This window comes from Scyliorhinus canicula, chromosome 13, assembly GCF_902713615.1.
Source record: "Scyliorhinus canicula chromosome 13, sScyCan1.1, whole genome shotgun sequence".
Lineage (NCBI taxonomy): Eukaryota > Metazoa > Chordata > Chondrichthyes > Carcharhiniformes > Scyliorhinidae > Scyliorhinus > Scyliorhinus canicula.
The window spans coordinates 78,744,272-78,765,175 of NC_052158.1; the positions used below are offsets into that span (position 1 = coordinate 78,744,272).

General features: G+C 47.0%; 1 protein-coding gene across 6 annotated transcripts in view; it reads left to right on the forward strand.

The window, feature by feature from the left end:
* The window catches only part of ppp2r3a (protein phosphatase 2, regulatory subunit B'', alpha), a 468,043-nt gene that overhangs the window by 440,157 nt on the left and 6,982 nt on the right, over window positions 1-20,904 (forward strand). For all 6 annotated transcript variants that reach the window (XM_038815671.1, XM_038815670.1, XM_038815673.1 and 3 more), the window contains 5 exons: window positions 4,908-5,064; window positions 9,737-9,785; window positions 11,426-11,515; window positions 13,475-13,650; window positions 15,928-16,046. In XM_038815671.1, coding sequence (XP_038671599.1) covers window positions 4,908-5,064; window positions 9,737-9,785; window positions 11,426-11,515; window positions 13,475-13,650; window positions 15,928-16,046 — 591 coding nt within the window. The remainder of the gene's footprint in view (window positions 1-4,907; window positions 5,065-9,736; window positions 9,786-11,425; window positions 11,516-13,474; window positions 13,651-15,927; window positions 16,047-20,904) is intronic.

The following is a 20,904-nucleotide window of genomic DNA, read 5'->3' on the forward strand; positions in this document are numbered from 1 at the left end:
AGTGACCCAGAGCTGGGATCCAACCTGGGACCTCGGCGCCTTGAAGCAGCAGTGCTAACTAATGCGCCACCTTAAATTTACGGAGGCGTACTCACCCAGGATCTACCGGCCTCTCAACCTCTAATGTCTTCCCGAGGGAGTCCCCAGCCGGGCGCCGTTCAGTACTGGTCCACTGGTCCCCACAGATATGGACCAGGCGGAACAGCACCCGCAGTGGGGGGAGGGGGGGTGGGTCTCCCAGGCCATCAGAGGCCCCTTTGTGGTCAGGGACAGTGCAGGCTGGCCCTCCCCCTTGAACACAGGCACTCTGACACTGCCACCCCGGTGCCCAGGTGCACTGCAAAGCTGATAACGAGCACAGCCAGTGTATCAGTTCCAGGGTGGTACTGCCAAGTGTCAGGGCCTGAGGGGGGGGACCATGCCCATGAAAGGGGGATGGGGGGGGTAAGAAGGATGGTGGGGTGCAGGGCGGGTATGAAGAGGCCTCAGGAAGGTTGGGGGGGTAAAGAGTGGGGGTCCTGGAAGAGAGTGGTGCTCAAATGCTGGATGGGAAAGCCTGAGAAGGGGGCCCTCAGCGACCCCATAGCGGGGTGACATCACTTCGGGGGCTGTGGCTCACATTGCCCTTGGGTGGTGGTGGGGGGGGGGGGGGGGGTGTATAGGGGACTCGCAAACGTACTTGGAGATCAGGGCGCTGTTTCAAATTGGCAGTCCGATCTCGGAGGAGCTGATTTGGCCAGTGAGTTCAGCTCCCCAGTGATGAAAATAATTCAAAGTGTGGGCTAAACTGGTGAGAAATACCTCAGCAACCAAAAAAGTGGCTAAGTGTGGTTCGATAGCGGTGGGGAACTCACCGACAGAGCAGGCAGGAAACTCTCAGCAAAACCCACCATAAATAACACTTAGAAACCTTTCAGTTAGATCGTGCCCTCAGAGTAAGTTGTCTGCCATAAGCCCAATAGGGGGTAGATGGTGGCTTACTGGTGGTATAGACTAGACCAGTGGCTCAGGCTAAATTCTCTGGGATCATGGGTTCAAATCCAACCACAGCAGACGATGGAATTTAAATTTAACTATTGAATAAAATCCTGGACTTGAAAACTAGTGACCATATTATCGATTGTTGTAAAAACCTATCTGGGAGCATGGAGAGAAGGCAAGCAGAATGCTTGCACAGTAACTTAGAAAGAGAGAGGCAGCTAGTGAGATTGCGAAAGTAAAGGATGGGGACGGGAGCCTGGTTGGAGACTCAGCAGGTGTGAATAAGGCATTCAAGGAGTTTTATAGTAGGCTGCACGGGTCAGAACCCCCAGCTGGGCCGGAGGAGATGAGGCAATTCCTAGGGGGGCTGAATTTCCCGAAGGTGGACGGGGGACTGTAGAAGGGCTGGGGGCCCCGATCGGGTTGGAAGAGATAGCGGAGGGTCTGAAGGCCATGCAGTCGGGTAAAGCCCCGAGGCCGGACAGGTACCCAGTGGAGTTCTATAAAACGTTCTCTGGGATATTGGGGCCGCTGTTGTTGAAGACATTCAAAGAGGTAAGGGAGCGTGGGTGCTTCCCCCAACAATGTCACAGGCCACGATTTCACTGATCCTGAAGCGGGACAAGGACCCGGAGCTGTGTGGGTCCTATAGGCCGATATCCCTATTGAATGTGGACGCCAAACTGCTGGCCAAAATGTTGTCCTCTAGGATTGAGGATTGTGTGCCGGAAGTTATTGGGGAGGACCATATGGGGTTTGTTAAGGGAAGGCAATTGGTGGCCAATGTAAGAAGGTTGTTAAATATGATCATGATGCCTATGGAAGGTAGGGAGGTGGAGGTGGTGGTCGCAATGGATGCAGAGAAGGCTTTTGATCGAGTAGAATGGGAATAACTATGGGAGGTAGTGGGACGGTTCAGATTTGGGCGGGACTTTATTGACTGGGTCAGGTTGCTGTATCAGGCTCCCGTGGCGAGCGTACAGATGAATAGAACAACATCGGACTATTTTAGGCTGCATCGGGGGACGAGACAGGGATGCCCTCTTTCCCCACTGTTGTTCGCGTTAGCCATAGAGCCGCTGGCAATCGCACTGAGAGCCGCAAGGGGCTGGTTCGGGGGGGGTGTGGAACACAGTCTTGTTTTCGCAGGCGACCTGCTCCTGTATGTATCGGACCCAGCAGAGTGGATGGAAGAAATCATGAGGATTCTGGGGGAATTTGGCCGGTTTTCGGGGTATAAACTAAATATGGGGAAAAGTGAGATGTTTGTGGGACTGGAGAGGCGACTGGGGGAACTGCCATTTAGAGTAGTAGGGGGAAGCTTTCGATACCTAGGCATCCAAGTGGCGTGGGAATGGGAATGGCTGCACAAACTAAATCTGGCCCGTCTAGTAGACCAAATGAAGGACGATTTTTGGAGGTCGGATGCGCTCCTGTTGTCACTAGCTGGGAGGGTGCAGACGGTGAAGATGACGGTCTTACCGAGATTTCGGTTCGTGTTTCAATGTCTCCCCATCTTTTTTAAACAGGTCAACAAAGAAATCACTGGCTTTGTTTGTGCGGGCAAGACCCCGCAAGTAAAAAAGGGGGATGCTTGAGCGGAGCCGGGGAGAGGGCGGGCTGGCGCTACCAAACTTCAGTAATTACTTTTGGGCGTTGAATATAGCCACGATCAGGAATTGGCTAATGGGGGGGAGGGTAGGCATGGGACCCTTTGGAAGCTGCTTCATGTAAGGGCACCAGCTTGGGGGCGGTGATAACAGCGCCTCTGCTGTTCCCGCCGGCACGGTACTCCGCCAGCCCCGTGGTGGTGGCGGCCCTGAGAGTCTGGGGGCAATGGAGGAGGCATGTGGGAGCAGAGGGAGCATCGGTTTGGTCTCCAATCTGTAATAATCACCGGTTTGCCCCGGGAAGGATGGACAGGGGGGGTATCGGAGATGGCAGAGAGCAGGGATTGAGAGGATGGGGCATATATTTATAGAGGGGAGCATTCCTAACCTGAGGGAGCTGGAGCAAAAATTTGGATTCGTGAGGGGAAACAAATTTAGGTACCTGCAGATGCGGGGGTCTGGCGGAGTACCGTGCCGGCGGGAACAGCAGAGGCGCTGTTATCACCGCCCCCTACATAGGCAGTTTCAACCTTCCCGCTCCTACCACCAAGGGGAATACAGGACAGGGTAGTTTCCAGAGTGTGGGTGGGAGAAGGGAGGGTCTCTGGCATCTACAAGGAACTTATGGGGTCAGAGGGGACGCATTCGGGGGAGCTGAAGCGCAAGTGGGAAGAGGAGTTGGGAGGAGAGATAGAGGATGGCCTCTGGGCATTTGTGCAGAGTAGACTCAACGCGTCCACAGCATGTGCCAGGCTCCGCCTGATTCAGTTTAAGGTTGTTCACTGAGCTCGCATGACAGTTGCCCAGATGAGCAGGTTCTTTGGTGTAGAAGATAGGTGTGCAAAGTGTGCGGGAGGGCCAGCATGTCCACATGTTCTGGGCATGCCCAAAGCTTAGGGGATTTTGGCAGGGGTTTGCAGATGTCATGTCCACGGTGTTAAAAATAAGGGTGGCACCGAGTCCAGAGGTGGCGATTTTCGGGGTGTCGGAAGATCCGGGAATACAGGAGGAGAAAGGCAGACGTTCTGGCCTTTGCTTCCCTGGAAGCCCGGAGACGGATATTATTCGCTTGGGGGACTCAAAGCCCCCGAAGACGGAGACCTGGCTATTGGACATGGCTAGCTTTCTCTGTTTGGAGAAAATCAAGTTTGCCTTGAGAGGGTCACTGTTAGGGTTCGCCCAGAGGTGGCAACCGTTCGTTGACTTCTTTGCGGAAAATTAATCGTCAGCAGAAGGTGGGGGGGTTACTTAGCTTAGAGTAGGGGGTTAATAAAGGTGGGACCTGTAAGGGAGGAAGACGGCTTTTGCACTATGTTTATAAATTCATGTATATTTCTTTTTTTTGTTGTAAAACCATAAATACCTCAATAAAATGTTTTTTTTTAACCCATCTGGATCACCATAGCTTTTGTGAAGGAAATCTGCCATCTTTACTAGGTTTGGTCTGTATGTGACTCCAGCAATGCAGTTGACTCTTAACTAGCCTCTGAAATGGCTTGGCAAGCCACTCAGTTCAAAGGCAATTGGGGATGGTCAACAAATGCCGGCCTTGCCATCAATGCCCACACCCCGTGAAAGAATAAAATCAATGGAAATTCCAGATTATAGAGCAGTGCAAAACCTCTATGGTGCCCAGCAATATTTGATGGGGAACAGTGTGTTTTGAGTGGGTGATATATAAATTTGAGTAGGTTCTTGAAGTTTCAGGGCTACTTTTAGTCTGACAAAATCCTACAATGGTAGATGTAATGAATAGTGTAATATCCCATGATAAATCTGACACTTACTTTAAAAGCAACAACCTGGGGCAGCACGGTGGCACAGTGGATAGCACTGCTGACTCACAGCGCCGAGGTCCCAGGTTTGATCCTGGCTCTGGGTCACTGTCCGTGTGGAGTTTTCACATTCACCCAGTGTTTGTGTGGGTTTCGCCCCCATAACCCAAAGATGTGCAGGGTAGGTTGATTGGCCATGCTAAATTGCCCCTTAATTGGAAATAAAATGAATTGGGTACTCTAAATTTAAAAAAATATATATAAAAATAAAAGCAACAAACTGAAGGCAGAGAAGTGATAAAGCAACCAATCAGCAAATGTTAGAGACCCAAATATTACAACAGCAATAAGATGATGAAATGGTTGTCCAGCAAAAACAGATGGGTCGGTCTTGCCAGTTGTCATCAATTTAATCTTTTACCTGATTCCTCGTTGTGCAGAATCAGTTATGCCTGATGTCATAACAAGGGCAGAATCAGTCTGACACAACCCAATGTTCCTGCCACTTTCTAACACTTCATCACTCCTTGATTTCCCTCAGACTCTTGTCCTCCTGGAGGAAGAGGATGATATAAACCAAATCACAGACTACTTTTCCTATGAGCATTTCTATGTTATATACTGTAAGTTCTGGGAACTAGACACTGACCATGACCTCTTCATTGACCAGAAGGACTTGGCCAGACACAATGATCATGGTGAGTAACTCTACAAATTACACATCAGTTTGTCTTAAGCTGTGTACACTTTAATTTCCCTGTCATTACCTTATGTTTAGTTGTTGAAGACTTTTGTTGATTAATTTAACTGTTGCAATCTCCATTTTATTTCCAATTGTTTAACTTGCCTTCTCTCTGCTCCAAATATGGAGACGGTGAGTCATGCTCAGCAGGCAGCTGCTCACACAAACACAGCCCCTCAGAACCTCACCTGAGATCGCTCTCTGGGCGCGATCTACCGGCTGCGTCAAGCCCGACCTGGAGTGTGACACGGCTGGTAGATGCCGGGAGAAGCCTCCCGCGGGCTTTCTGGCAGCCAGTATGGCTCGTGAGATTTACGCGGATCTCGCTAGGTGGCGTGATCAGGACACAGACCACAATGGACGCGACCAAGCCACGCATGCCTTGGTCGATTTTAAAACCATGAAGGTGTACTCACTCAGGATCTACCAGCCTCCCTGCATCTACCGCCCTCCACAGGGGGTCCCCAGCTTGGGACCACACTCTCTTTAATTGACTCTGCTTTTTAACCCAGGGAGAACATGGTGCTGGAAAAGGAGAGCTCCACATGCTTTATTTAAATAGACCAGCCGTGACTTCCTGATTATTCTTGGTACCAATGCCTTAAGGCTGGCAGCCAGCTGTCAGGAGCCACTGAATTGGGTCTTTTGAAGTCAGAAAAGTGGATTGTGAGAAGGGCAGTAGGGATCACAGTTGGAAAGTGTTTATATTTCTTTGTTTGCCACAAAGAGAAAAGATATGGAGGTGCCAACACTCTGGATTCATTAAAACATGATGAGAGGTTTTTTTTAAGAGGTGTTGCTGATACCATCAAAGATGAAGAACTGCAAAGTCCACACAAAGACCCTGCTGACGTCACTAAACATCACATGACGGTTTACCAGTGGGGATGTATTCTCTGTTACATAACAAAAGAGTATAAGAAGGATGACCATGGTAGAGATTACCAACTGGAGCCCAGAGGAGAATTCCTGCTAATCCTGATCCAGAAGAAAACATTAAAAATTTGTGCCTGTGGCGCTGTCTCTCGCTGGTGAGATTGGCAGCTGGACACAACCTATGCAACACAGTTAAATAAGGATCCAGTTGAATCTCCATGAAGCCCTCAAGACTGTGCTGCACATATCCAGTGAATATCACACTACCAACAGTTTAACCACCACCCCCCACCCATCCCTCCAATCATACCCCAATCGCATCAGAAATGGAAGAGCAAAATTAGAGCTATTAATTGAACTGCTTGATTTATTTCCAGAGGAAAGTAGCAAGGACAGAGGGTGGAATTCTCCCATTTTGAGACTAAGTGCAGTGGTGGGCAGCTCCAGTGGCACCTGTCCTACTGACCACAATGACAGGATCCCACACAAGATTATGGAACCTCATTAATTAGCCACAGGTGAGCTCTCTGCGATTCTCCTGAGGGCCAGGTGCTAATTCGTTTGCCCGCTCTCAGCTGATATATTTTCAGTATACTCCTATCACTGTCTCCCACCCATCTGTCTCCACATCCTGTGCAGGATGTCATCAACCCAGAGGGAAAAGGCTAGCTACCTCGAGGGGAAGTCTGTTCCTCAACCATCACCTGGGAGGTGCCCATGCCCCACTCCGACCTCCACCCACTGCCTTTGAGTTTTCATCCATCCCCTTCCAGTAAACAGTGTGGCATGCCTTTGACCCGCTTGCTTGTGTGTGCTTCCTGCAGCCTTGTTGGGGTCCAGCTTCCCACTCTTAGGTGTTCCCTCTGTTTTCCATTGTTATCTTCTTTATCTACCTCCTGTCTGCCATCGTGAGCCCTCACTTTACCCCCTCCCCCGCCTTCCACAACCTTCATTCCACATTGCCCCCTTGTCTTCAACAGACCACCCATCCCCTTACCTCCTGCCCCCACCAAACCCTCCTCGCCTTGCACTCAACACCTGGTCAAACTGTGGACCTTTGTTGTGGTGGCTACCAGAGTCCAGCAGCACAGTGCTGTCCAATAGACACTGGGGTAACACCGGTGCAAGGACACCGCTGTAGTCCCCAACCCCATGTGCAGTACTGATCCCAGTTGGTGACACAGGAGATTTCATGGGTCTAGCAGCATGGTGCTCTCCATGAAGACCAGCTCGGCCTGGAGATGGAAGACAGGAAGCAGTCTGCCCAGACAGAGTGGTGAACAGCAGATCAAAAGCAGCGCTGCACCACGGCAGAAAGACACTCAAAGTCTCTGGCGAACTGAGGACCATTTTGTACACGCCACTCTTTAGCAATTAGATTTGATCCCAATGTGATTTCTCGCTGGCGTGACATAAGATTGGAAGGACTGACAGGATTCCGGGTTAGCTGTTGTAATGTTCATTCATGAGATGCAAATAGCGCTCATGGCACCTGTCAGTGGAATGAACGACCCACCATTGGGAGAATTACAGCATGCTTTTATGCCAGTGGATTTCTGACTTCTTGACCACCACAGGCTGGCGAAGACAAGAGGGGCAATATGGAAGGAGGGCTGTGCAAAGAGGGGTGGGGTGAAGGGCGAGAGCTCACAATAGCATGCAGAAGGGCAAGGAGGTGGATGAAAAAGACGAATAATGGAACACAGAGAGATAAGTTGGGGGGGGGGAAGAGTGGCGGGGGGGGGGGGGGATGGGAACTGGACCTTTACAAGGCTGCATGAAAATCTCAGAAACAAGGGGGTCAAGGGGAAACCACATCATTTACTGGATGAGGATTGAAGACTCCAGAGGCGTTAGTTAGAGCTCCAAGTGGGGAATGGGCACCTCACAGATGATGGGCTCGGAGGAGGGAGGAGCGAGGTTGTTGAATTGTGGAACAGATCTCTTCTCTTCTTGAGGGGCTGATAGGCTTTTCCCTCTGGGTTGCTGACATCCTAAATGATCTGAGGAAGACTGGTAGGCTGGAGAGAGTGATACGAGTGTGCTGGATTGGTGTTTAAATATGGCGGCCGGACCTTTGAACCCACCTACTGAGGGCAGGCAGATGAATCAACTGCCAGTCCGCCAGGAGAGTCAGGTGTGAACTCACCTCTGCATAACTAATAAGGTTCCAAGCACAGAATCTGGCGCGGAATCCCACCATTCTGGTCGATGGGAGAGGCACCACTGGAGCTGCTCGACACCATACTTAGGCCGTAATTCTCCTGACTCACAACTAAGTGCGCCCACCAGCAGGAAACCCAGAGTGATTCCAACTGGCGCTAGGAGAGATCTTTTTTCCTTAAACGGGTTTCCATGCCATTCCACGGCACACTGGGGTCCATGCTGGAGGAGCTCAGGCTGGGGGTCTTTTCTGGGATGGGACTCCTTTGGCTGCTCTCTTTCCCCCCCCCCCCCCCCCCCCCCCCCAAACCTCTGCTGGGGATAGCAGCCGAAGGAGTCCCATCCCAGAAAAGACCTCCAGCCCAGCATAAGCCTAACTAGCCCCCACCTCCAGTGAAGCACACCCCTTAGCACCTTGGAGGCGGTAGTAAGAAGGGTACTTGCTCCCTTGCCACTCCTTGGACTGCAAACCGCCAGCTCCACATTCTTCAGGCCAATTCACGCCAGCGGGACTCTTAGCTTGGGCGGGCCTGGAGCATTCCAGCTGTATAATGATTAGGGCATCCTGCCTGTAAATTAGATGCTAAACTTCTCTAATGAATTATTTGCATTTTCCCGCTGGCCGTGAATGTCGGGAAACTCGTTATGGCCGGCAGGGCAGGCCAGGAGACTCTGGATTGGTTTGACGCCTGGCGCGAATCCCAATTTTGGCCGTGCGCACGATTCAGCAGGCTATTGCAAATCCTACAGCTAGCGGAAGGCCCCGGAGAACTCTGGCCTTAGTCTCAAAATGGAAGAATTATCTGCAGTTCTGACTCTAATTGGTTTTGATTGCATGGGCTATCTCACATAAATCCTCACATTGAATCTTGATGATGCAGCCTCAAGATTAACATTTTGGACTCATCATATTTTGTCTTTTAGCAGAGATCTCTTTGAAACCTTGGCCAAGTATGTGAGCATTGACCTATATCTCTTCTCATTTCTTTTTTCTATTTTTTTTATCAGGTATGACCTGATAAAAGAGACCAGGCAGATTTTACAGTGAATTTCTATCAGTTTTCTCCATTTATCCAATATTCCCTGTTTAATCATCATGCTGCAAAGTTAGGTGTGATGCAATAAAAGGGGTGAATAGTACCTTGTTAATAATATAACCTCCCATCAGGTCACATGACCACTATTATGAATGGGCTTATATCACAAACGTGTGTAATAAATAGGGAATTTTCCAGTCCTGCCTCACCTTCCTTGCCCCACCCCATGGGGAACCTGGCTGGTGAGCAGTTAAAATCACCCTGGAGCCCCCAGAAATCATTTTAATCCCAATTTTAATCTGCTGTACTGTATAGGTCGCACATGGTTCTTTTCTATTGCCTAGGCATGATTTGTGATACAGATGTGAATATTCTGTAGCCTTTCCCTTCCAACCTCTAGGTAGCATACATTGCTGGAAGCCATCGTATTGCAATGCTTGTTCAATCCCTCAGTCTGGGTGCTGGACCTCAGCATTTAATATCCATCCTCACTTGCCGAGTCATGTTTGGAATATGAGATGTTATACTTTTGCTTTATTTCTTTCTCCACAGCTATCTCAAATAGAATTATTGAAAGGATATTCTCTGGAGCAGTCACAAGGTACGGCAAACATCTTTGTTTTTAATAACTGAAAATTGATTTAGCACAGTTGCCACAGGGCGCCGGGGTCCCAGGCTCGATCCCGGCTCTGGGTCACTGCCTGTGTGAAGTTTGCACATTATCCCCGTGTTTGCGTGGGTTTCACCCCCGCAACCCAAAGATGTGCAGGCTAGGTGGATTGGCCATGCTAAATTGCCCCTTAATTGGAAAAAAATTAATTGGATACTCTTTGGGGGAAAAAAATGTTTTTAATTGATTTAGACATTCCTGGGGTGATTGATGCTTTATATATTAGCGTACAGATATGATTAACATGCTTGTGGAAAAATTTCTATTTGAAGGGAAACATTAACCCTTTTTATTTACCTAAGGAATGATATATTAGTATTGGAGGCAGTGCAACAAAGGTTCACTAGACTGATTTCTGGGATGAAGGTTTGTCCTATTGGAGAGATTGAGATACACTGGTACTATATTTTCCGGAATTTAGAAGAATTCCCGGTTTGGGTCACTGTCTGTGCCGAGTCTACATGTTCTCCCCTTGTCTGTTTGGATTTCCTCCGGGTGCTCCGGTTTCCTCCCACAAGTCCCGAAAGACGTGCTTGTTAGGTGAATTGGACATTCTGAATTCTACCGCTGTGTACCTGAACAGGTGCCGGAATGTGGTGTCTAGGGGATTTTCACAGTACTTCATTGCTGTGTTAATGTAAGCCTACTTGTGACACTAATAAAGATTATTATTAGAATGCGAGGTCATCTCATTAAAGGATATAAAACTCATCATGGACTGGATCAATTAAATGCAGAGAGGGACTCTCCCTTGGCAGAGTGTCTAGAACTAGGAAGTCAGCCTCAGAATAAGTGATTGGTCATTTCGGACTGAGATGAGATGAGATGAAATTTTTTCATTCAAAAGGTTATGAATTTTTAGAATTTTCTGCCCCACATGGTTGTGCTGGCGTTAAACATATTCAAGCCAGATATTGATCATTCTTTTGGATATAAGGGCAATGGGGATAACGGAGGAAGGTTCGAATGTGGTAGTAGGTCAGCCATGATTGTGTAGAATGGCATGGCTAATGGGCTGAATGGCCTACTTGACCTCCTATTTCTTCTGTGCTTATTTCAACAGAGGCATTAACCCATTTAAAATAACGGCCAAAGAGTTTCCCCACAAATACATTTAGAATTTATACACTAACTGTGCACAATGCAGTTTCACCCCTTTTATGTGAGGATTTGAAACGCCAAGCTCCGTGTGTATTGTGCAGAGGCTTCTGTGTGCTTTACATTATTGTGCTACCTGCAGCCCTGACTTCAGTGTTATCACTGACCAAGGAAATCAAATCGTACCACTGCCTCCCACTTCAAGTAGTGGCTTCATCAGTGTCCCTATTGCAAATAGAAATGGGACATGTTGATGACAAAGGAAAGGAATGCCAATTCGTCTGGCAGTCGCACAAGGCAGTGTGCCCCCATAGTGGCATGTGGGTCTGCTGCCTAATGATGAACCATGACCTTCAATTGGCTTTGCAGGCAGTAGTATTTTTGTTCAAACCCATCTGGCATGTGTCATTCATAAAATAATTTGGAAAGTATTTTCTGCACTGATCTGGTAAATGCAACACTTCCATTTTCAGGGGTAACTGTGTGCAGAAAGAAGGTCGGATGAGCTATGCTGACTTTGTTTGGTTTCTGCTTTCTGAAGAAGATAAGAAGAATCCCACCAGGTAATTTTTCTGATGAGATTATGAATGGGAGTTCCATCCCCTCTCTCACTTTATACATACAGTCCGTGAACCCTACCCCACCTCTCTGTTCTGCAGCATAATCTGAATGCTCCATCAACACAAGACAGCTGCATTTCTGTAGAATCCACTCTTTCTTCCTTCTAGGTCTGTCTTCAACAGACACCAGGCAATAGGGTAGGTAAGCTGTATGTACCTGATGCTCATAGAATGCCCCACTATCTCTTCAGCATCTCCTATGCCATAATCAGGTAGCCATGAAGAAAAACTTGTATGCAAACCAATGAGTCACCACCCTGTGTGAATTGAGAATTACACTGGAATCTAATGTCAGCAGAAAAATCAAAGACTACCATTCCCTTTCATTTTATTCTTTCTCAGAATGTGGGCATCTCTGGTGAGTCTTTACTCGCGAATCTATATTCCGATAGGAGAGACCTGGGTGGTTTAACAGATTTCTTTGTTAAGGTGTTAAATCCCTGAGAAGCAGCAGTAAGTAAGGTGAACAGCATGCCATATTACGCTACTAATTCAGTTGAGGATAAGACAGAAGGTATCACACCAAAACTTTGCAGTGCCACGCTCAAAATGCAGCTTGGGAACTGTTACCAACACAGTGGAGAAACATTCAATCAATGATCACAGTGCACATTAGAGCCATAACAATTGTAGCTGGACAGAGGAGATGGGGCGAAATTGTTCCCACTCATAAAAGGATCTAGAATAAGAGGGCACAGAGTTAAAGTGATATGCAAAAGAAGGAAGTGCACACAGTGAGTGGTTTAGATCTGAAATTTTAGGGCGGCATGGTAGCACAGCGGCAGGGTCGCAGGTTCGATTCCCGCCTGGGTCACTCTGTGTGGAGTCTGCACGTTCTCCCCGTGTCTGTGTAGGTTTCCTCCGGGCGCTCCGGTTTCCTCCCACAAGATTCAAAAGACATACATGTTAGGTGAATTGGACATTCTGAATTCTCCCTTAGTGTATCCGAACAGGTGCTGGAGTTTGGCGACTAGGGGCTTTTCACAGTAACTTCATTGCAGTGTTAATATAAGCCTACTTGCGACAATAATAAAGATTATTTTTTTAAATGCTCTGTGGAAGGGTGGTGGCGGCAGGTTCAATCAAGGCATTGGAGAGGGTATTAGATGAATATTTGAATAGAAACAATGTGTAGGAGTATTGGGAAAAGACAGGAGACTGACACTAAATCATAATGTTCATTCAAAGAGCACACTGCTGGCGGGTCCATAGAATCCTTCTGCCAGTGAACGGCCAGAGAATTCCGGCCAGTGTCTGTTATTGGAAGTCAGAATCAGTGGCTGCAACAGGAATCTTTTTCGCCGAATCCAAAGTTCTTGTTCTGCGAAGGCAAGCCGCTCGTGGTTCAGCTCATTTTGAAAGCTTGATCCACAAGATTGTATCATGTAAAGTGCAGGGCCGTCTCTTAATAATTTACATACCAACCCGTTAACATATGTGATCTCCAGCCTTTTCAAAATAAGGCTCAGGTTGCTATACAAGATTCTATCAAGCAATAAATGAGGGTTGTGCATAAGTGCCCTTTGTTAACCGGGAAATTACAAGGGGGTGATTTATAATAATGTGATTCTAGGTCACCCAGGGGTTATGGGCATCTTAGCCTTACATCTAGTTATTCATTTATTAAAATATTACCGACTAGTACAAGTTAGACAAAAGCGCTTTCAGTGATTTTGAGAGAGGGTGGCCGAGGAAAATTAAGATTTACTAAAGATTAAACCTTCCAATTGTCGTCAATGCAATCTGCTTCCCTTGCTCAAAGTTTGAAGCTCAGGACAAGTATATGATTGTGATTCACATAAAGGCAATGGTATTTTTTGTTACTTGCCAGTAATTTGTCCTTTTTAATGTATTTCATGATTAGTAATTGTAAAGTAATGAACACGTGCTTCCCTTTTTTAGCATGGAGTACTGGTTTCGAGCCATGGACATTGATGGGGATGGTGTAGTCTCCATGTATGAGCTAGAGTACTTCTATGAAGAACAGTGTGAACGCATGGAAGGAATGGGCATTGAGCCATTGCCGTTCCATGACCTCCTCTGTCAGCTGCTGGATTTAGTCAAGCCGGAATGTGAAGGTAAATAAATGTCGTAACACAATACAAGAGTGATTCCCCAGTCCAATTCTTCCAGCAAGAGAGCAAGGAAGCACATCTCAGAAAATTAATGGTCAAAAATCATGGATTATGTGGACATCATTTTCAACATGTGCCCCCTATTGACGGCCGTCTGCACTTGGAATGCTGGGAATCAGAATAATCTCTTATGAGAAGAGGCAAGAACTAACCTGGAAATAGCTAGGAACAATTAGCATTCTGCATCGCATTTCTTACCCCCTGCTATTTTAAAATGTGGCACCTTTGTATCACACTCCTCTCTCTGCTATTTTAAAATACAGCACCCTCACATCACACACTTCTCTGCTATTTTAAAATATAGCACACTTGTATCACGCTCCTCTCTCCCACTCTCTCTCTCTGCTATTTTAAAATGAACAGATACTGCCTTTACTAAAATAGCAGAGATTGGAATTTGTTAGAAGATAGTCAAGCACTTACAGATATTATCACTTGCATTGATTATTGGGCTCAGTTTTTATTACTAAACAACCCAAGTGTTAGCTCATTGGAGGGGGGGGGGGGGGGGGGGGGGCTCAGAGAGTCCATGCCTTATAGCAAATAAATATTGTGCTGACTTGCTTTTTAGCTTTAAGAAGCCTGTGTTGCTTTTTCAGGGAGTTGTCAAGAGCATTTGGTTCCTGGGGTAATGAGCCTACTCCGAAAGCAATGTTTTACTAACAGGTCATTGATAACCAGAAACATACCCCCAACCCATGGGCAACGGCACCCCACGCACACATGGACATTACCTCACAATGCCCCCAAAGTGAGGACACCTTGCAATGGGATTGCTGAGAGCCCCCCTTTTCAGGCCTCCCAATTGCTTCTTTAAGGGGCCTCCGCTCTCCAGACCCCCACCCTTAACTCCCACTAACCTTTAGGCGGCCCTTTCATGGGTATGGCCCCCATTTCATACCTCTTTTCATGGGTATGGTCCCCCTCAGGCCCTGACCGTTGGCAGTGCCACCAGGGCACCCTAGCAGTGCCAAGGTGCCCAGCTGACGGTGCCTGGATGCCAGAGAGAGCACGAGGGGGCTATCCTGTCCTGTCCCTGACCACCTAGGGTCTCCTATGGCCTGGGAGACCCCCCCGGTGCAATTACCCCTGGTGCAGGTTTGTATGGACCATACTAAATGTCACTCAGTCCAGGTCTCGCTGGGGCAGCCGTTAGTTCCCAGGCGCTGGGAGAATCCAGCACAGACATATTTAACTGAGCCATATGGTTCATTTAGGGTGACAGGGCAAGATCAAGATTGCAATGTCTCGTAAGGTTCGGTTGAATCTCGTGAGACGTCTTAGCGTAGCCAAGATTGCAAGAGGATTCAACGGCCTTGTCACGTCACCAAGTCGAGCGCAACAAGACCGGTAAATCGCAACATCGTCAAGGTAACTGGGAGTCAATGGGCTTACAGTGGATATTGTTCAATAGCATATTGTCAAAAATCTGGACAGAGAAGCTGGGAAAGGGAAGGTGACCATGTGAAAGCGAGGGAAGGTGGCAATTGGAAACAAAAGTTAATTTTGTTTTCCAATTCTTATTGAGAGCAGGAAACAGCTGAAACAATGGGATCTACCAAGGATATCCTGTTTTTTGGATCTTGTGAAGGAGGTAAAAGCATGTTATGTGGGGTTGTGGGCTATGATATTGGAGGCTGTGGATGAAAGATCTCCAGAAGAGGTCCTCAGACAGTCTCGGAAACAATGACTTGACACTCCACATAGTGGTGCATGGTCCAGAAAAATTTGGAAGTGCCAGACAGCTGGAATTCACACCACGTCGACACTGGGTCACCGAATAACAACAGCATAGAAGATATGGAAAGCTGAGAATTTGAGATGCTGATGTCATGCTTGCCATGAAAAATCAATTTGGTCCCTGCTCCTGACTACCACTCAAAGATTAGCAATGTTGGAGGTGCATATGTGACCATTGGATAAGACCAAGATCAAGTTCGGCAGTGATAGCTGCCTGAGTTCAATAGCCTACTGACAGCTTCTGTCAGAGTTTACACATGGAAAAGAACATTCTCCTGCTAAATCCTCCCAGTATCCCACCCAAATACACATACACTAAGTCCATATTTTCAGAAAACCTGATTTGTTGGCAAATTTCTGAACAACAGGTTGAAATAAGCAAGACTATTGTTGGGGCAGTGGCAATTTGGGTATGAAATGATATTTGTACTTTTAGTTCTTGTCTTCATCATTTATTGTTGTTACTGTTCTTCATTCCAGGTAAAATAACCATGCGGGATCTAAAGAGGTGCAGAATGGCTCATATATTTTATGACACCTGCTTCAACTTAGAGAAGTACCTGGACCACGAGCAGAGGGATCCATTTGCTGTACAAAAGGTAATGGAAGATGGGGCAGACAAGTAGTGTCATTTAACAGCACAAGCGAGGCAGTGGGGTCGTGGTATTGACACTGGACTAGTAATCCAAGATAAGATTTGGGGGCCCAGGTTTAGATTCCACCACGGCAGCTGGTGAATTCTATTTGTGTTATCTGGAACTTAAAGTCTAATAATGACTTTGAAACCATTGTCGATTGTTATAAAAACCCATCTGGTCCACTATTTGTCCTTCCTTTCAAGAAGGAAATATTCCATCCATACCTGGTCTGGCCCACATGTGACTCCAGATCCTCAGCTATGTGGATTTAAATGCCCTCTGAAGTGGAGGGCAGTTAGGGTTGGGCAATAAATTTTAAAAAGCTGAAACATTTACCTTTAAGTTCAAGGTAGAGTTAAGGGTCTAAGCATCAAGGCTGCCTCTGAATGTGCCAATCTGACGTGATGGGCTGTGCAAAGTCAAATAGCTTATAATAAACAATATTGTCGACAAGGAAGACTCACAGCTATTTGCTGCTGGCACAAGTGTTGGCACATTTGAACTCCAAACGTTTGTTTATTCATTTGGAGAGAGGAAATTGAAAGGGTAAATATAGACGACACAAATGGAACACCAACCAACATTATACAGAACGCCCTGTATGGTTTTACCATGGATTGATTTTGTTTGTCTAAAATTGGTCAGCATTCTGATTAACTATTCAATTCAACTGGATCAGGTCCTTTTCTGCTGAGGAAGGTTTTTCTAATAGAGCCAATGGAGCTGCAGAGAAAAGAAAGGACTGCACTAATAAAAACATAAATATTACACATTCAAAACTATATTTCACTCGGAGCATAAATTCAGTGTATTTAGTGGGACAGGCAGACAGTATATCAGTGGTAACCCATTAAACATGTCCAAGTGGGTAGCACAGTGGGTAGCACTGTTGCTTCACAGCTCCAGGTCCCAGGTTCGATTCCCGGCTTGGGTCATTGTCTGTGCGGAGTCTGCACGTTCACCCCTGTATCTGCGTGGGTTTCCTCCAGGCGCTCTGGTTTCCTCCCACAGGTCCTGCAGGACGTGCTCTTTGGTCATTTGGACATTAGGAATTCTCCCTCTGTGTACCTGAACAGGTGCCGGAATGTGGCAACTAGGGGATTTTCACAGTAACTTCATTGCACAATGTAAGCCTACTTGTGACAATAAAGATTACTCTTTTTTTTTAAACATCATGTCCACGACTCAGGCCCACTGACATTGCTGGAACTAAATATTGAGTAGAGGGTATAACATGTAACCAATTCAACAGCTCCCAGGTAAAGCTACATAGAATCATAGAAACCCTACAGTGCAGATGGAGGCCATTCAGCCCATCGAGTCTGCAATGATCCACTTCACCCTATACCCGTAACCCTATAACCTAACTTACACACCCCATGCTATTAAGGGACAATTTAGCAAGGCCAATCCACCTAACCTGTACATCTTTGGACTGCGGGAGGAAAGTTTAATGATGGCCGGAGCTTTTGAGCCTGTGGACGGCAAGCAGTTGAAATCTAATTCATAAGAATTAGGATCCAGAGTAGGCCATCTGGCCCCTCGAGCCTGCTCCGCCATTCAATAAGATCATGGCTGATCTTTTTGTTGACTCAGCTCCACTTACCCGCCCAATCACCATAACCTTTAATTGCTTTACTGTTCAAAAATCTATCTTTGCCTTAAAAATATTCAACGGGGTCGCCTCAGCTGCTTCACTAAGCAAGGAATTCCACAGATTCACAACCCTTTGGGTAAAGAAGTTCCTCCTCAACTCGGTCCTAAATCTGCTCCACCTTATTTTGGGGCTATGCGCCCGAGTCCTAGTTTCACCCGTCAGTGGAAACAACCTCCCTGCTTCTATCTTATCTATTCCCTTCATAATTTTATATGTTGCTATAAAATCCCTCTCATTCTTCTAAATTCCAATGAATATAGTCCCAGTCATCTTAGTCTCTCCTCATAAGCCAATCCTCTCAACTCCGGAATTAACCTAGTGAACCTCCTCTTCACTCCTTCCAGTGCCAGTACATCCTTTCTCAAGTAAGGAGACCAAAACGATATGCAGTACTCCAGGTATAGCCTCACCAGCACCCTATACAGCTACAACATAACCTCCCTGTTTTTAAACTCCATTCCTCCAGCAGTGAACGGCAGAATTCCATTCGCCGCCTTAATTACCTGCTGGACCTGCAAAGCAACTTTTTGCGATACATGCACAAGGACACCCAGATCCCTCTGCACAGCAGCATGCTGCAATTTTTTACCATATAAGTAATAGTCCATTTTGCTGTTATTCCTATCAAAATGGATGACCTCACATTTACAATATCGTACTCCATCTGTTAGGCCCTTGCAACTCACTTAAACTATCTAAATCCCTCTGCAGACTTTCAGTGTCTTCTGCACACTTTACCACTCATCTTAGTGTCTTCTGCGAACTTTGACGCATTACAATTGATCCCCAACTCCAAATCATCTATGTAAGTACAATCACAGCAACAGGGCCGAAGATCCTGCCGGGATAAAGGGCCGGAAAATTCTGGCAGATGTCTTAGAATAGAATCCCTTACCTCGTTGATTGAAGTCTACGTGCTTTTGTCTAGTTGAAAGCTTCCAAGATAAAGTTATTTGAAAATTCGAATGGGATTAAAGCTTCAGTGATTTCAGGACTTTTGACTTGTGTGAATATTTGGCCTTGTAGGTTTGGATAAGGAATCCGTTTTTTAAAAAATAAATTTCTTCAAACCATTTTGAACATAACACCAAAACAGCACAACATTCCCAATCTTAAAACTCAACCCCCTAACTCCCCCCACCCCGTCACCCTCGCAACTAATGGTGACCAGCTTCAGTAGAACCCCTCAATTGCTCTCCTCACAGTGTACTTGACTTTCTCGAAACTACATCAGATCCCCCAACCATACTACGCACAGGGTGGGGAAGCTGACCCCCATCCCATCAGCACTCGCCTCCAAGCAATCAGCAAGGCGAAGGCCGGGACATCGGTCCCCACCCTCGTCTGCAGCTCCAGCAATTGACACCCCAAATGTGGCCCTTAAGGGACAGGGCTCCAGTTCAATTTTAAGAATCGCCAACATGGTGCTGAAGAAGGAGACCCAGAACCCCACGAGCTATGAACATGACCAGAACATATGAACATGGTTCGCCGGACCTCTTCCACAATGCTCGCACTTATCGTCCACTCCCACAATATGAAGCTGTATTAAGCCAAGCATCGCACATGAGGACACGGCATTCACCCTCTGCAGGGCCTCACTTCTCACCCCATCGTCCATCACCAGCCTCAACTGCTCCTCCTACATGACCTTAACCCCCTCCACCGATACAGTATCTCCAGCCATAATCCTTCCATAGATACCCGAAGTACTCTCCTCCTCCGACCCTGCAAGCGAAAGAACCCTCTCCATCAAGAAGGTTTGGGGCGCCACAGGGAATGTTTTGCAAAATTACAAGCTTGTAGGTATCTGAACGGGTCAGACCGCAAGAACCCAAATTTCCACGACAACTACCAAATGTGGAGCATGACCCGAAATAACTATTGCCGAATAGTCCCGTTTCTTCACCCCTGGCAGGAGTGATCTCCCCATCATGAAGAAGTAAATCCGCAAATATATTTTATGCACTGTAGAAATTGAAAATGAAATGAATTCCCTATCCCCTGGATGCAGAAACCACCATGGATCCACTCCTCCCATTTCCTTCAAAACCACTGTCAATACCTTTGCTACCCCCGAAGGGATGAAGTCTAATTTGGGATTCAAAAAACAGTTCAACCCCCCCCCCCCCCTCCCCCCAAGCAAGATCAACTGTGCGTCTCCAAGTGTGGGATGGCAGACAACATCTTCTTCATAAATACCACATCATCCCAGTTTGGATCATACACATTTATCAGCACCACTGGCTTGTCTTCCAACATTCCAGTAATTATTATGTATTTACTGCTCTGATCCGCTACAGCCTTCACCATCTGAAACCAAACTCTTTTATTAATTAAAATTGCTACCCCCTGGGCCCTGCTACCAAAGCCCGAGTGCAACATCTGACTCGCCCAACCGTTCCGAAGCTTAATCTGGTCCCTCACCTGCAGGTTGGTCTCCTGCAAAGTCACCACATCGGCCCTCAAATTTAATCGGTGGTCTCTCACCTCCTCTCTCCCACTCAAATCAGCCATTTCCACCACAGACCCCTGATACCAGGGCCCACCCAAGGTGGCACCCAGCCCCACCCGCAGGATGAAACAAAGAAAAAACACCCTGGTCACCGCCAGCATGAACACTTCGCCCCCCCCCCCCCCCCCCCCCTCCATCCCAGAAAACCCCCAAATATTCCCCTCAAACTATTATCACTCATCACCATCCCCTTCACCTCACCATTCACACCTTATAGGGTCGTCAAAACTTGCAACAAGCCACATCCCCCTCCCCCCACCTTGCTCCCGTTCACTAGCCAACCTCTGCCTGCTCGTGAGGTAGCACCCCATCCCTCCCCGCCCGGGCCCACATCAAATGAGTAGCAAAAAAGAACCAAAACTTCCCCCGTCTTCTCCTTCTGCAAAGAAATATCCAAATCCCATTAACATCCCCATACACAAAGTGCTCGAATTCCTATCTTAATCAGTATTCAAACTTCCTCGCCCCCTTCCACTCCCCAAAACATTTACTCCCTCAATACAGAATCACAAACTTAAATTAACCATATATATATATATATATATATATATATACACACACACACAAAAAGGAAAAACGTTACAACATCCTCAAACAGTCCCATCCCAGCCACCATCAAAATACCATTCAAAACCCCTCAGTTCAAT